Below are 13,279 nucleotides of genomic sequence, written 5' to 3'. Positions count from 1 at the left end.
TTATGGATGTGTGCTTTTTCTGGTTAGGCATTTACCTTCCACACACTTTTCTCTTACACCTTTTCTTCAGGCTGAGAGATTTCCCTCTACCCTTATGAAAACATCCCTTGATATCTTCCAGGCTTTTTATCTTCCAGGAACATCCAGCAATTTCTGCTCTGCTGATCGAAATGCCTAGTGGTTTCTAGATCTACTCTTTGAAAGAAGTATCTCTTTGACACTTTGAGTGATACACAGGGTTAGGATGTGCACTGCCCTATCTTGATCCAGTTTTTTCTTATGCTGCTTCTTCAATAGTATTTGCTCCCTCCCCAAAATGTGGGTGTTTTTTTCCCCCTGATTTTAAAAGTAATACATAATGTTTATTGGAAACAGAAAATACATACAAGCAAAATAAAACATGAGTATTCTTTTGGGCTCAAATAAAATTTCATGATTTAATTAAATGTCCAACAAATATAATTTCAGGGAAGTTCTAATCATAAAGGAATAAATTATTTAACCCTTGTTTTAGTGGAGCTATTATACACCAAATCACAAATATTAAATCAGCCTCTGGATGTATGTAACCCAAGGTCTATTGTCCATTTTATCATGGGCAGAAGTCGAGTTCCCAAACAGGTTTTCCTAATATCCAGAGGATGTAAGTCAGTTATTCCCTTCACTAATACATTTAATTGAGCAAAAAATAGTCAATCTAATGTATTTTCAGTTTCATAATTGATTAACAGTTCAAGGTGGAACTAACTCATAATTAACTGTTTAAATATAGTCACACAGTCATTTTTAAAAACATAATTATATCACCTTTTTATACATTTGACTGCATGGCACGGAAAACCTAAGAAATCATGAGTTTTACAGATGTGGATTTGTTTTTTTCCCTCTCACAGAGGAAACTGAAGGTAGGTGTTCTTTTGCTTTAGCATAGATCTAGCCTCCTTCTATCTAATTTATCTTTCATAAGTGGCCTTCATTCTTTTGCTTAGCAAGGTGTCCAGGCCACTCCTGTCACCATGTCCATGTTCCTGGCAAGTCCTGGACCATGTACCAGCTGACTCTGTATCTCCGACTTTGGTTTCCCAGAAATCTTACTCGGGAGAATTCCAGTTACCTTTCATTGCCCAGAAATGTTATACAATTCTTCTTAGGTCCATGATAGTCTAGGAAATGGATATTTTTTCATTGTACACAAAAGTTCCTAAAAAAAACAACAACAACAAAAAAAACCAACACTCAGGATCCTTCTAAGGAAGACCGGCGACTGGGTTTGGGGCAGGCAGTTGACACCATCTTCCACAGAGACTCGTGTCTGTCGTCCTGCCCGGTGTGTAGCGAGCCTTTGGTGGTGGCTGCTAAGTGACCAGGCACAGTGACGAGTGCACAGGCCATCATATCTACGGATGTCTCACCGAAGCTGTGTAAACACACATACTGTATGTGTAACACGTGATTGAATGCACAGCTCCTCCTGGGAGAACATGCCTGAATAAAAATGCACTTTCATTTTTCTCAATAGCCAGATGATTTTTGTTGTATCTCAACTCCTCTTTTGGATGGGACCCTGGATGAAGAAGGGATATCAGCAATTCCCTGCAGAAATGGTCAACTGGTAAGATCAAGCAAGGGGAAGCGAGAGCAAGGAGGTTAGACGAAGGAATGGTTTCAAGGCAGCCAGGAAAATTTGGAGGAAAAAAAAAAAAAAAAAGCCTACTTACTTGGTAACAATGAAGGAAAAAGGCTCAGACCCAGGAATGAATAAATAAGTACTTAAATCCACAAATAACTACGTGGCTTACTTCTACCTACAATAACAAAAACAAGCACAGCTGCAGCGATAGGCACAGCCAGAGCCAGGAGTCAGTACATGGGGGAGGTTGTCAGCTAAACCATTGTTCTCTTCGCCGAGGACATAATGGAAAAATTTAGGTGACCTCTATGTATTGTTCGGTATAAATTTAATTCTCACCATAAGAAGTATTTTGACATTTCAGTTATTTTCTAAATGTAAATATATTGTGGGAGCAGTTGTAGCATCTTCAATGTGTAACAGTAAGTGGAAAAATATATTCTCTCCCACAGGAGGTAAACACATTTCATCCAAGTCCACTTTGTCCAGTTTAATACACAATGTCAAAGGGTGCCGATCTGAGTTCAGAATTGCTAGTGAAACCATTTCAGTGAAAGAGATGGATCTCATGGTGTGATCTGTACCTCTTGCCAGGGGGCCCGGGTCCTCTTGTTGAAGTGGTGCACTCTGAGAAGGACAAGGTGTACTGGCTTCTGCCTCCACTTGAACTTGTGGCGGGAGAACATTTGCAATGAGAGGCCTTCCTCTCTCGTGCTTCTTTGGGTCTCTTTCTCTTTAGCTCTTATTTCCCTTTTCCTAGCAGAGGAAGAGGGGTCCTTTGTTGTCCTATGAGTAACCCCTGTACCATTCTTCATCTGACGATGACGATGGTGATTATGGTTAGATTCGATACAGTTTACTTTCATCCTGCATCTATTTTCTCTGGGGCCCTCCATCTGCATCTTACAACTGTCAGCTTATACAGGCTCACCCTTACCCCTTCCAAAATTCTGTTCAGGGCTTTGCATGTGGCCAGTGTGTTCTGGATGCTTTTCTGTTGCTTGAAGAGCAAGGTAGGCCAAGGTCTGGAGGTGGAGGGTGGCCCCCTGGGGCTGTGAGCCATGCTGGGTTTTTTTCTAATTTTACTGTATTTCTCATCAGAGTGTGAATTCCAACTAGTCAGAGGTCTTTATGTTTTCTATTGCATTGGTAGCATGTCCCCCCAGGTTTTAGATTGTTCCCTCGGTGCAGGGGGTTCTTCTCCACCTTCCTTCCAGCCAGGGCACTTGGTCCTTCTCTGCCCGCCCCATACCCCTTCACTGCAGCCACCACCTCTCCTCTCTGCCAGAGGAGGGGCAAGTCAGAGTAGACATGACTTGCTTTCAAATAAAGGAGTTTCTACGAGCTTTTTGTCCCACCTGCCTCTCCACACTGTTTTGATAGCCTCCTCCTCACCCTCGGGCTATAGGGATGGCTCAGCCCATGACCCCAGACACTGGACAGATGGGACAGCAACCATTCATTCATCACTTATTCGCACAGCCTAGGGGAGGAGGACTCCACAACCACACAGACCCACACATGGGGTACACTTGGGAACACAGTGAACAACCAGGCGTGCGGGAGGTAGGCTCTGTAGTACTGAGAAAGCGGGGTGCCCCCTGGTTCCTATGGGAGGAGGGGATCAGCTGGTTTGAATGAGGGGACCAGGAGTGAGCACCGGACTAAACGAGTGGACAGGGAACTGAAACCCACTGCTCAGGGATAAGCAGGAACTGTGATTAGTCCCCTACATAAGGGGCATTGTCTAGCTGGGGACCTTACCTGAGGCAGTGGGGGACGGCGGCGGCGGGGGGGGGGGGGGGGCCGGGGGGCACTTTGACTTAGGCCACTCGGCCTCCAGCTCCTATCAGATGTCAGAGCAGAACCTAAGAGTGAGCCTTGTCCTAGATCACACTCAAACCCAGCCATGCACTCTCAGGATGAGTCTGGACTGCTTTTGTTTCTTTTCTCTTTTATCGCTATCCTTTTCATTTCAGATCTTTGAGGGTCTTGTCATCTTTTAAAGGTTAAAGGCAAATGTGGTGCCAGGCCCATGAAGAAATCTCCCCCTGAGGTGGAAGAGAACAATTACATTTTACTCCAATCACGCCCCTGACTCACTCACAGGTTTATAAAATGAGAAAGCAGTGTTGCTTTTTATCAAGGAGGCGAATGAGGGCTAGCAGGACAGAACAACTGTAGAGAGTAGTAGAAATATTAATTTGCATAATCACATATATTACAAAAATGTTACATCTTCTTAGCAGATTGCATCTTTTATCCTTTGAGCAAATCTGGCAAGAAATATCTCTGGATACTAAATTTTCATATCCAAAAAGCTTAAATCCTAAACTGGTGAGTATCATAGTGTTAGGCTTTAATCATTTTCTTTCAGAAATGTGTAAATATTAACCTGTTTGCTCTTTCATATAATGTTAAGTCTTTCATATAATGTTAAGTCTGATGCCTCTCTAAATCATTCTTATTTATATCCTGCTCTCGTTTTTGTATTTCTGGAAGCTTTTTAGGTTTATCTTTGTTGTTGGAGACCTGAACTATCATCAGGATAGAAAACACATTTGTTCATCGTGGTCAGCACTCAGCCTTTTGTTTCTGAAAAATATTTCCTTTTGGTTCTGAACATTCTTTTCTCATTATTCCTTTTATTTCATTACCTCCATTTTCTCTATTCGTTTCTTGCATTCAACTCACATATCTCTTAAATTGTCCCATATTTTCCATGTCCTTTTTTCCTGTTTATTCTGTTTGCTAGCAGATTTTTGCCTACATCATTTTGTGGAAACGTAATTTTTGTCATGAGTGGTTATAATCGGGCCCTATTGATTTCTGAATTCCGCAGTCATACTGATAATTCAAAAGATCCTCCTCTTTCACTGATTTACCCTTTATTGTTATAGTTACTCCTAATTTGTGGTTAAAATAGTCTCTCAAATCTCTCTGAAATTATTGTATCATTCTAAGCTTTTTTCTCTTCCCTCAATTATCTCTTTCTTCCCAAATGTTTATCACTGTACTTCTTTTTAAAAATATTGATTTTCTCTATGGCTGACTTCTTTATAATGTTGATTTCCTCCAATGGCTGATGACCCTTGGAGATGGATTGAATTAACTAATGACTTTTAGGATATGTCATTGCTATGATTTCCCTGCCATTATACAGATATTTGCCCAGAGGACAGCTTATCCAATAAGAGGGTTAGCTTTGGGTCCTGTGTTGTTTGTTTGCTTTTTGGGGCTTTGTCCTTTCTTTGCCAGCAATGTTGTCTTATGTTATTCCTAGGCTGTCTCTCTACAATTAGGAAATAAATTTTTTACTTTTTATTTTCCAGGAATTTCTAATAATTTTCCATGTATTGTTAGAACACTTTGTTGGTTCTCGGTGCACTTTGGAGCTGTTCTTATAAAAGTACGGCCTTTCTGTAATTCTGAGGGAGGTGGTTGGGAATGATGTGTCCTCTGTCCACCATCATGATCTAAGTTTTCTTCTGTTGCCTCTTTAGCATCATTTCCACTTCCAAATAGGTGTGCGTTCTTCTTATTCATATAATACATACACATTGGGGGAAGTTAGAAAATGCAGAAAAGCAAAATGAAAAATAATAGTTTCTAAGGTCTGATATAAAAGTTAATTTCATTAATATCCAGTATGTTTAAATTTTGCAGAAAGTTGCTTTACTCATGGAATGGAATATTTGCAGCTTATTTTGGGAAAGGCTGTTGTATCACAAATGCTGGTAAAACTCTTAGAGTGTAAGCACAAGGGCTACAAGACAGTATATCACACCACACAATTGTCTCAAATATACTTACTGCATAATGAGAATCAGTTTGTCCAATGTTCAGTGAGTGGGAATGAAATATTTGGCTCAGTCATTTGTGTCTGTGAGATAGTCAATCTAATGTATTTCCAGTTTCACAACTGAAAAAAAAAACCTGACTACTCTTGCTTTTGATTTGTAAATTATCCCAACATACAGTCATAAAGTCTGATTTCTAAGTAGCATAGTTTTCTCAGTAAGCTGCATGGCTTAGACAATTAGAGGTTTATTTTCCTTACAAAATAAGAAATCTGAGGCTAGTATGAGTGATATTAGTGGCATGGACCTACCGATTTTTTTTTTATCTTTCCCTTCTGCTCCTCTTACTACACAGGCAAGTATTTAATGCTTGTAGGATATCTGGCATCACAGGTTCAGTGTCCATGTTCTGGAATATGCATCAGTCAGCTGATTTCATCCACTCCAACAAGAAAACCTGAGCCTTCCTGGAAGCTTACCAAATAGGATTTCACTAATATCTCATTGGACACTAACCATCTCATGATCTCACTTAGTCCTTTTAGATAGACATACAGCATCTTGAAGCAAAATCACGGTATTCATATGTTAAACAATAAAAGTGGGATTTGGCCAGCAGGTAGAGATGTCTGCTTTTTAGACATTTCTATTACAGTGTATGAATGTGCCAGGATCAGTATACTTACCAAGGATTGGGCAAGGCTCTTACCATGGCATTGTAGTCAGTAACTCAGTGGATCGCCACATGTGTAATGTGTAATTGAATAAACCATCACATTGGGAAGGATAAGCCTGGATAGAAATGACTTTGGTTTCTCTCATTAGCCAGGTGATACCTGTGACAACCATCCTAGGCAGTTGGATGGCCCCCAGGAGGAAAAGGAGCTGCCAGGAGTTATCAAAACAAGTGGTCCTTTGGTAAGTTATAGATGGAGACCTGGGTGCAGGGATGGACAAAGAAGCCATTCCTTCAAGACAGTCATGCAAAACTTCAAAACAATGCAACCGAACTAAGATGGCTGGACAGCTGCAGCCCTCAACACACCTTTCTCCCTTGCATCAATTTAGAGGAAGACATTCAGCAGGACATGAACCCGAGTTTAATAAAAGCCACAGATAACTACATATGCTCTATTAAAACAGATACATACCCGGAAAACCTGTGATGGCAGGCATTTTTGACAGATTTAGTTCCTTTACATTTTTCTTTTATTTTAAAAAAGTTCTCATAAGAGTGTTGGTCCCATTGAGTCCCAGGTCCACCTGGTATGGACATGGAGTCACAGGACAGCAGTAGGGGTCCCCACCTTGTCTGTTGTTTCCCCCACCCAGGGCAAGCACCAGGCCCCTGACTTCTGAGCCCACTCTTCCATCTCTTCATTGTGGGACTGCCGTGCCCCTCCCCATCCTCCTGCTTCTCCCCAGGCTTCTACTCCCCACTTACCCAGAGGAGGGCAAAGCCAGGCAAGCCTGGGAGGAAGATCAGGCTTCTGTCAATTTACAACTGGAAAAGGTGGCTTTATTTAGAGTTTGGCCTGAGGCTTTTATCACATCTGTTTTTACTTGCACATCTAAGTTATCTTTTCTCTGCTCTGTTGAAGCTTCTGTCCTCTATTTTCCCTTTAATTTTTTCATTGTCACATTCCATCCCCTGCATTCCCCTCAGGTAGAGAAAAGCAAAATGCATCCCTGTAGGTTCCTTCCTTCCTGCTGAGATGGTGCTGGGGAGAGACTTAGTTTGAAGGGCTGTGCACACGAGAAACCCAGATGTGGTTGCTCACACCTTTGGGTGTTTTCCCTCATAATTTGGAGGAGATAGTAGCTGCCTGTTTCAAAAGTTTCTCTATTTGATGAGGGTAATAGATTTTGAGGAAGAATTTACACCATTCCTAGACTATTTCTCTTTTGACCACCACGCCTGTGAACGCTGCTGTTTTAGTTATATTTTGTTGACCCTACTTGGTGTTCGAAGAGAGAGGCTTGGTCATTTGACTTAACTCTCCCATTTTATCCTAGAATATAATCCCTATTGTTTACAGAAATAATGCAGAACTCCTTTTTATATTAAAATTTCCACAATCTGTTCCCTACTAGTATGCCCAGCCTTTAGTTCCTTCGGTTGAAGGTTGAACCACACAAATCCTCTACTTTTGAAAAGAAATCAACTTTCTCTCTCTTTTTTTTTTTGGTCTATTTGTCTTTTTAGGGTCGCACCTGTGGCACTTGAAGGTTTCCAGGCTAGGGGTCCAATCGGAACTGTGGCCTCTGGCCTACGCCACAGCCACAGCAACGCCAGATCTGAGCCACATCTGCTAACCTACACCACAGCTCACGGCAATGCCGGATCCTTAACCCACTGAGTGAGGCCAGGTATCAAACCTGCGTCTTCATGGATGCTAGTCGGTTTAGGTAACCACTGAGCCACGATGGGAACTCCCAAATCAACTTTCTCTTTTAAGAATGTACTTTGAGTTTTCTAGTGGTAAAATTCTGTTCAGTCTTTTCTTATCTTTTAAAATGGGCAAAAAATGTGAATAGACCCTTCACCAGGAAGGAGATGGGGATGACAAATCATCTCATGAAAAGCGCTCAGCATCCTTAATGGTTATAGAAATGCATGTAAAGCCATGATGTCTCTGCATCCCTTGTCAAATGGCTAAAATGAAAAACACTGACCGTCTGGCCCAGGGCTAAGGATACAGAACATCTGGAACTCTCATATGTTGCTGGTAGGAATGTAAGATGGTCCATCCACTTTGGAAAATAGCTTGGTTGCTCCTTAAAATATTAAGCATATGCCTACTATATGGATAGGTAGATACCTACTATCTTGATAAAATATTAAGCATATACCTACATTCTATCCATAGATAATGTATATTCACACAAAGACTTACCCACAAATGTGTATAACATAAAAGCCCCAAAGTGGAAACAGCCCAGTTTTATCTGCAGGTAAATAGATGAACAAATGGTGATAGGTCCATACAGAGGAATAGTTCTCAGGAATAAAAATGATAAACTATTGATAATATGCAAACATGGATGATCTCAAAATAATTATGCCATGTGAAAGAAGCCAGATAAAAAGGTTCTGTTTCTATGAAATTACAGAAATTGTAAACTAACCTATAGTAAGGGAAACAGCAGTACTTGCCAGGGAGTGGTGGCCAAGGAGGAGAGGGAAGGAGGGACAGCAACTATGCTGATGGTTTTCAAAACTCATCCAAATGTATAGCTTATAACCTTGAAACGCATATAGTTTACTGTATGACAGTTTTACCTGAAGAAACCTTTAAAAACAAGTCCATATAACGTATTATGATTTCATTAATATCCAGCATGTTTATTTTATAATACAGCTACTTAGAATAAAGGAATCCTCTATTCACATATTATATGTGATTGAGTCTTGACTCTCAATCACAAATGCCACTAAATCTTGGCATTTACAAAAGGCTTACCACCCAATCTACAATCCTGACAAACTCCAAATCACCTGTGTAGCTAAAAGAAAACATTTTCCTTATGTGTAGTCTACATAAATGAATTAGTCTTTTGAGTTGCTAGTCGATTCAAAAGGCAAAGTAGTCAATCTAATTTATTTTCAATGTCTTAAGTGAAAATCAAATAGGTATACTTGTTATTGATTCATAATTCACTGTAAAATACAATCATACCATCTGTTAAAATTATCAGTTACATCTGTGTTTGCTTTATAGGAAAGAAGATCTAAGGAGCCTTGATTTAAATAAGTAGGAGTTTGTTTTAGTCACAAAGCAAGCAACTAATGATGGGTAGACCAGAGTTGGTACAGCTACAGTGCAATGCAGTACCAACCATAGCATGAACTTGTAACTTTCTCCTTTCATGCTGCCACCATAGCATGTAGATTTAATCCTTACACTTACAAGATGGTTAGCAGATGCTGGATCCTATCTCAGTATTCCCATTAGAAACATGTTCCAACTGACTATTTGTTATTAACAGAAAATCTGAGCTGTCCTGGAAATCTGTACAGTGGAATTGCTCATATTGTTCATTGACCTAATGTTGCACTCTTATATGACACTATTTGGGTTTCTTTTCTTTTCTTATTTTGGTTGCCTGTAACATTCCTTTATCAATGTGCTTTTTGTTGTTGTTTGCTTCTCTGCAATTTTTCTGAATTTTTGCATTTTGAATTTATTGCTGGAGTTGGAAGGGGAATTAATGATTCTCAGTTTGCCATTTTGACTTAAATTTCATGTGCTACACCTCGCCTTGTGTTTTATTTGTTCCTTTAAAAGAAAAAGAGTCCTCTGTTCATTTTATAAAGTGACCCTTACTGTGTATAGTGAATTTAGAAACTATGGTCAATCAAGATGAGGGACAGTTTTTTAAAAGATCAAACGTTGCATATTTTTATAAATATCAAATATATTCAATTTTGTAATGTTTCCTTCAGTAAAGAAGAGAATATTCATGTCCTAAATTTCAGTAGTGCTATTATACACTGAAACAAAAATCTCCTACTTTGTGCTTTATAGATGAAAAAACAATTTGATACTACTGCTAACTGAATTCTAACATTGCAAAAGATAGTCATAGGGTCTGTTAAAAAATGAGATCAGACAGGGTAGCTTTGTGTTTAGCTGCTTGTAATAGAAAAGTAGGAGCTTCTTTGTTCCACATATAGATGCTTCAGAGGTGTGGTCCAAGTCTGACAGGGCAATCGCATGATGCCCCATAGCACAAACCAAACCATTTTGGCCATCCACATCCTCCTCTTTGGAGCAAGATGCCTGGCAACTCCATGCTGTCAGCCAGGGTGCAGCCATGAGCATGAAACAGTGGATAGACTATTTCTTTTGGTTTAGAAAGCCTTAGCTTCTCTGGAGGCACTCTTGGTAAAATTACACTTATACCTCATTGACCATGCTTTTTTAGCTGCAAAGTGATTACTTTTAGCTGCAGAGAAGCCTGGAAATCAAGTTCTTTGGTTTAACCCCTAATTCCCTGGAACCAACCAAGAAGTTGTTAAGGAGAAGGGAGTTTGTGGCAGGCAGTAGCGGTGGCTGCCACAGCGGCTAGGGTCTGGCTGAGGGCCAGGCATTTGGGTGGCTCATGGTGATGATCCCTAAAGGGCTGGGGCAGCTGCCCATTCCCCAGCCATTGTGACTTGATACATTGCCACACATGGCTAAATAAGCACCCAGAGTGGAATGCACAGACACAAACAGGGTAGAGAGTATTTTCCTGAATAAGAATGGTACTTTCATGTCTCCATTTAGCCAGATGATGCTTCTCTCAACAGTACTACCCTGTCAGATGGGTCCCAGGATGAAGAAGGGGGTCTTGCCGTTCCCAGGAGTGGCTCCATGGTAAGTCATGGCATACCAGGATAATTGCATGTCAGGGCAAAATTGCAGGTTCAAGGTAAGAAGAAGCCATTTCTTCAAAACCAATGAGGAAAAACTTGAAGTAACATGGCAAGGAAACCACAGCTACCAGTAGACCCACCAACCTCGTAACAATTAGGACGAAGGAAACTTAAAACTGAAGAATGAACAGAGCTGAGTTTAAAAGAGGACTTGATAAATTAATACTGACATGGCCAGAAACCAAGGGCTGTGCTTTAGGAGCATCAGACGTGGAGGAATTTGTTAACTTGTTAACTGGTTAACTTCTCTTGGTGGCGTTCATACAGATGATCTGTCCTAACTCTGCCGTCTTAACTCATAGTCCTTCTTCCTGCAGGATAGGTTAAAGTGTCCTTATCCTGATAAGGAAGACTTTCCACTGTTGCCTCTATATCCAGCCTTGGATCTCAGGACTCAGCCATCCAGACCTTCCACTGCACTTGGCCTTGAGTAATAGAACTTCTGCTTTACTTTGCCTGAAACTCTGGTCTTGCCCCTCCCCGCACCTCCCCTGGGAATCCCCATTGGTGTCCCTGTACAGGAGCCCTGGTCGGGGTGATGGAATGGACCAGATAAAAATGAGAGAGAGAGAGAGAGAGACCCTGTTAGGTGAGGTAGTGGTTCTCCACTGGCAAGTTGATGGGAGGCAATAGACAGCAGTTCAGAGGGGCAGAGGGAGGGGGCCCGTTCAGCATTCCCCTGGACAGCAGTTTCTCATCTGTGATCCAGTCTGATCCACAGGGTGTTTGACATTCACATGCACAGCACACTCCCAGGTACCCCCATTGTTCAGGGGATGATGTTATTAGCCCCATGTGAATGAGCTAATGTGAGTGCCTTTTGTCAACAGCACTGCAGGTTGTAACACAGATACTCTAAGGTTTACCTACAATTTCTGACCTACTGGCTTGGAATTCAGCTGTTTCTTTCCTATTTAAGGCCACCCATTAGAATGCAAATGAATGATAACAGCTCCATTTTAGAACTAATCTCTTGTTCACCCCACTTATTGATGAAAACAAAGTAAGTCATTCACAAACTTTGGCACTCCTAGAAACTGACAGTAGACCTTATAGGGTCTCCTAGAAACTGACAGTAGATCTTATAGGGTCATGTTGTACCTCAGTGACTGGGGCCTCTAGTTTTAAGTAAGGCCTTGCCCAGAATCTTTCATTTTCAGTCTCAGCCAGTGGTACCCAAGCACCAAAGACACAGCCCTAAGTGTTGGCCTCAACTTTACCTGTCCCTTCCTGCTACATGATCTTGTACATCGTTCTCGAGTACTTCTACTCTCTTTTCCTGCAGCCACATCTTTAGTACAGAAATTCATCATCTTTCAGTGTTACTGAAGCAGTCGCCCAAGTGAGCTCCTGGACTTGAGCTTCTGCCACCATCTCATTGTTCGTGCAGATGTAAGACATCCTCTGAGATGCAGGTCTTGCCTCCTCCCTACAGTGGTCCCCACGCTTTCTGGTTAATGTGAAAGCTGCTGAGGTAGCATGACCCCTCATCTGCTCCTCTCGCTGGCTTCACCTTTTCTATAAGCCAACAAGAAAGTATCACAACTACGAGAAGTAAATTTCTTTTATTAAAAAAAAAAAATCTTGTTAGGACTCCACTAAGCATTTCATGAATTTAAAAATTAAGCCTAGGGAGAGACTTCACATTATTTAAAGTACTGAATTTTCCCATTGGGAAACAGTAATTATGTCTTCCCATTTATTTGTGTCTTCTATCCTTAATAAAATTTCATAATTTCCTTTCTTACATATTTTTTTCTTACACATTTTTTTCATTGGTTAATTACTAGGAACTTAATAGTTTTCACTTTTTTTTTTTTTTTTTTTTTTTTTGGTCTTTTTGCCATTTCTAGGGCCGCACTTGCGGCATGTGGAGATTCCCAGGCTAGGGGTCGAATTGGAGCTGTAGCCACCAGCCTACGCCACAGCCATAGCAACTCGAGATCCGAGCCGAGTCCCGTGACCTACACCACAGCTCACAGCAACTCCGGATCCTTAACCCACTGAGCAAGGCCCAGGGATCGAACCCGCAACCTCATGGTTCCTAGTCGGATTCGTTAACCACTGAGCCACAATGGGAACTCCTTCACTGGTATTTTAAATGATAAGGGTTTTTCATGATGTTTTCTGGTAGGTTTATGTGGCTATATAAGGAAAATATTTTTGTTTCTCACAAAATATCTGTTATACCTTCCTTTCTGAAAATTTCTTTTTTATTTCTGAGAATTTTTCATTTGATTTTATATTTTGTGCAGAAATCATCTGAGATGCTTTAAAATGTAGTTGGCTCTCCTTACCTGCAGGTTCTGCATCCATGGATTCAACCAACTGATTGAAAATACTCTAGAAAAAAAGAGAGTCCAGAAAGTTGCAAAAAGCAAAACTTGAATTTGTTGTGCACTACCAGCTATTTAAGTAACAATTTAT

General features: G+C 40.8%; 1 protein-coding gene across 50 annotated transcripts in view; it reads left to right on the top strand.

Moving 5' to 3' along the window:
• ARHGAP28 (Rho GTPase activating protein 28) overlaps positions 1 to 13,279 on the top strand; it is a 187,492-nt gene that overhangs the window by 130,646 nt on the left and 43,567 nt on the right. For 31 of the 50 annotated variants that reach the window (XR_014807626.1, XR_014807625.1, XR_014807648.1 and 28 more), the window contains 2 exons: positions 6,256 to 6,348; positions 10,704 to 10,793. Coding sequence is in view for 28 of the 50 variants with exons in the window: in XM_084964207.1 (XP_084820333.1) it covers positions 6,256 to 6,348; positions 10,704 to 10,793 (183 nt within the window). In the remaining 22 variants the exon portion in view is untranslated. Of the gene's footprint in view, positions 1 to 1,519; positions 1,613 to 6,255; positions 6,349 to 10,703; positions 10,794 to 13,279 lie in introns of all 50 variants that reach the window. The other 19 variants (XR_014807624.1, XR_014807623.1, XR_014807634.1 and 16 more) reach the window with 1 other exon arrangement.

This window comes from Sus scrofa, chromosome 6, assembly GCF_054392235.1.
Source record: "Sus scrofa isolate SSC_HxYL_T2T_F1_AM1 chromosome 6, Sscrofa_HxYL_maternal_Yorkshire_Landrace_v2.0, whole genome shotgun sequence".
NCBI classification, from domain to species: domain Eukaryota; kingdom Metazoa; phylum Chordata; class Mammalia; order Artiodactyla; family Suidae; genus Sus; species Sus scrofa.
The sequence above is the reverse complement of the archived record's forward strand: the minus strand, read 5'-3'. Positions and strand labels throughout refer to the sequence as shown.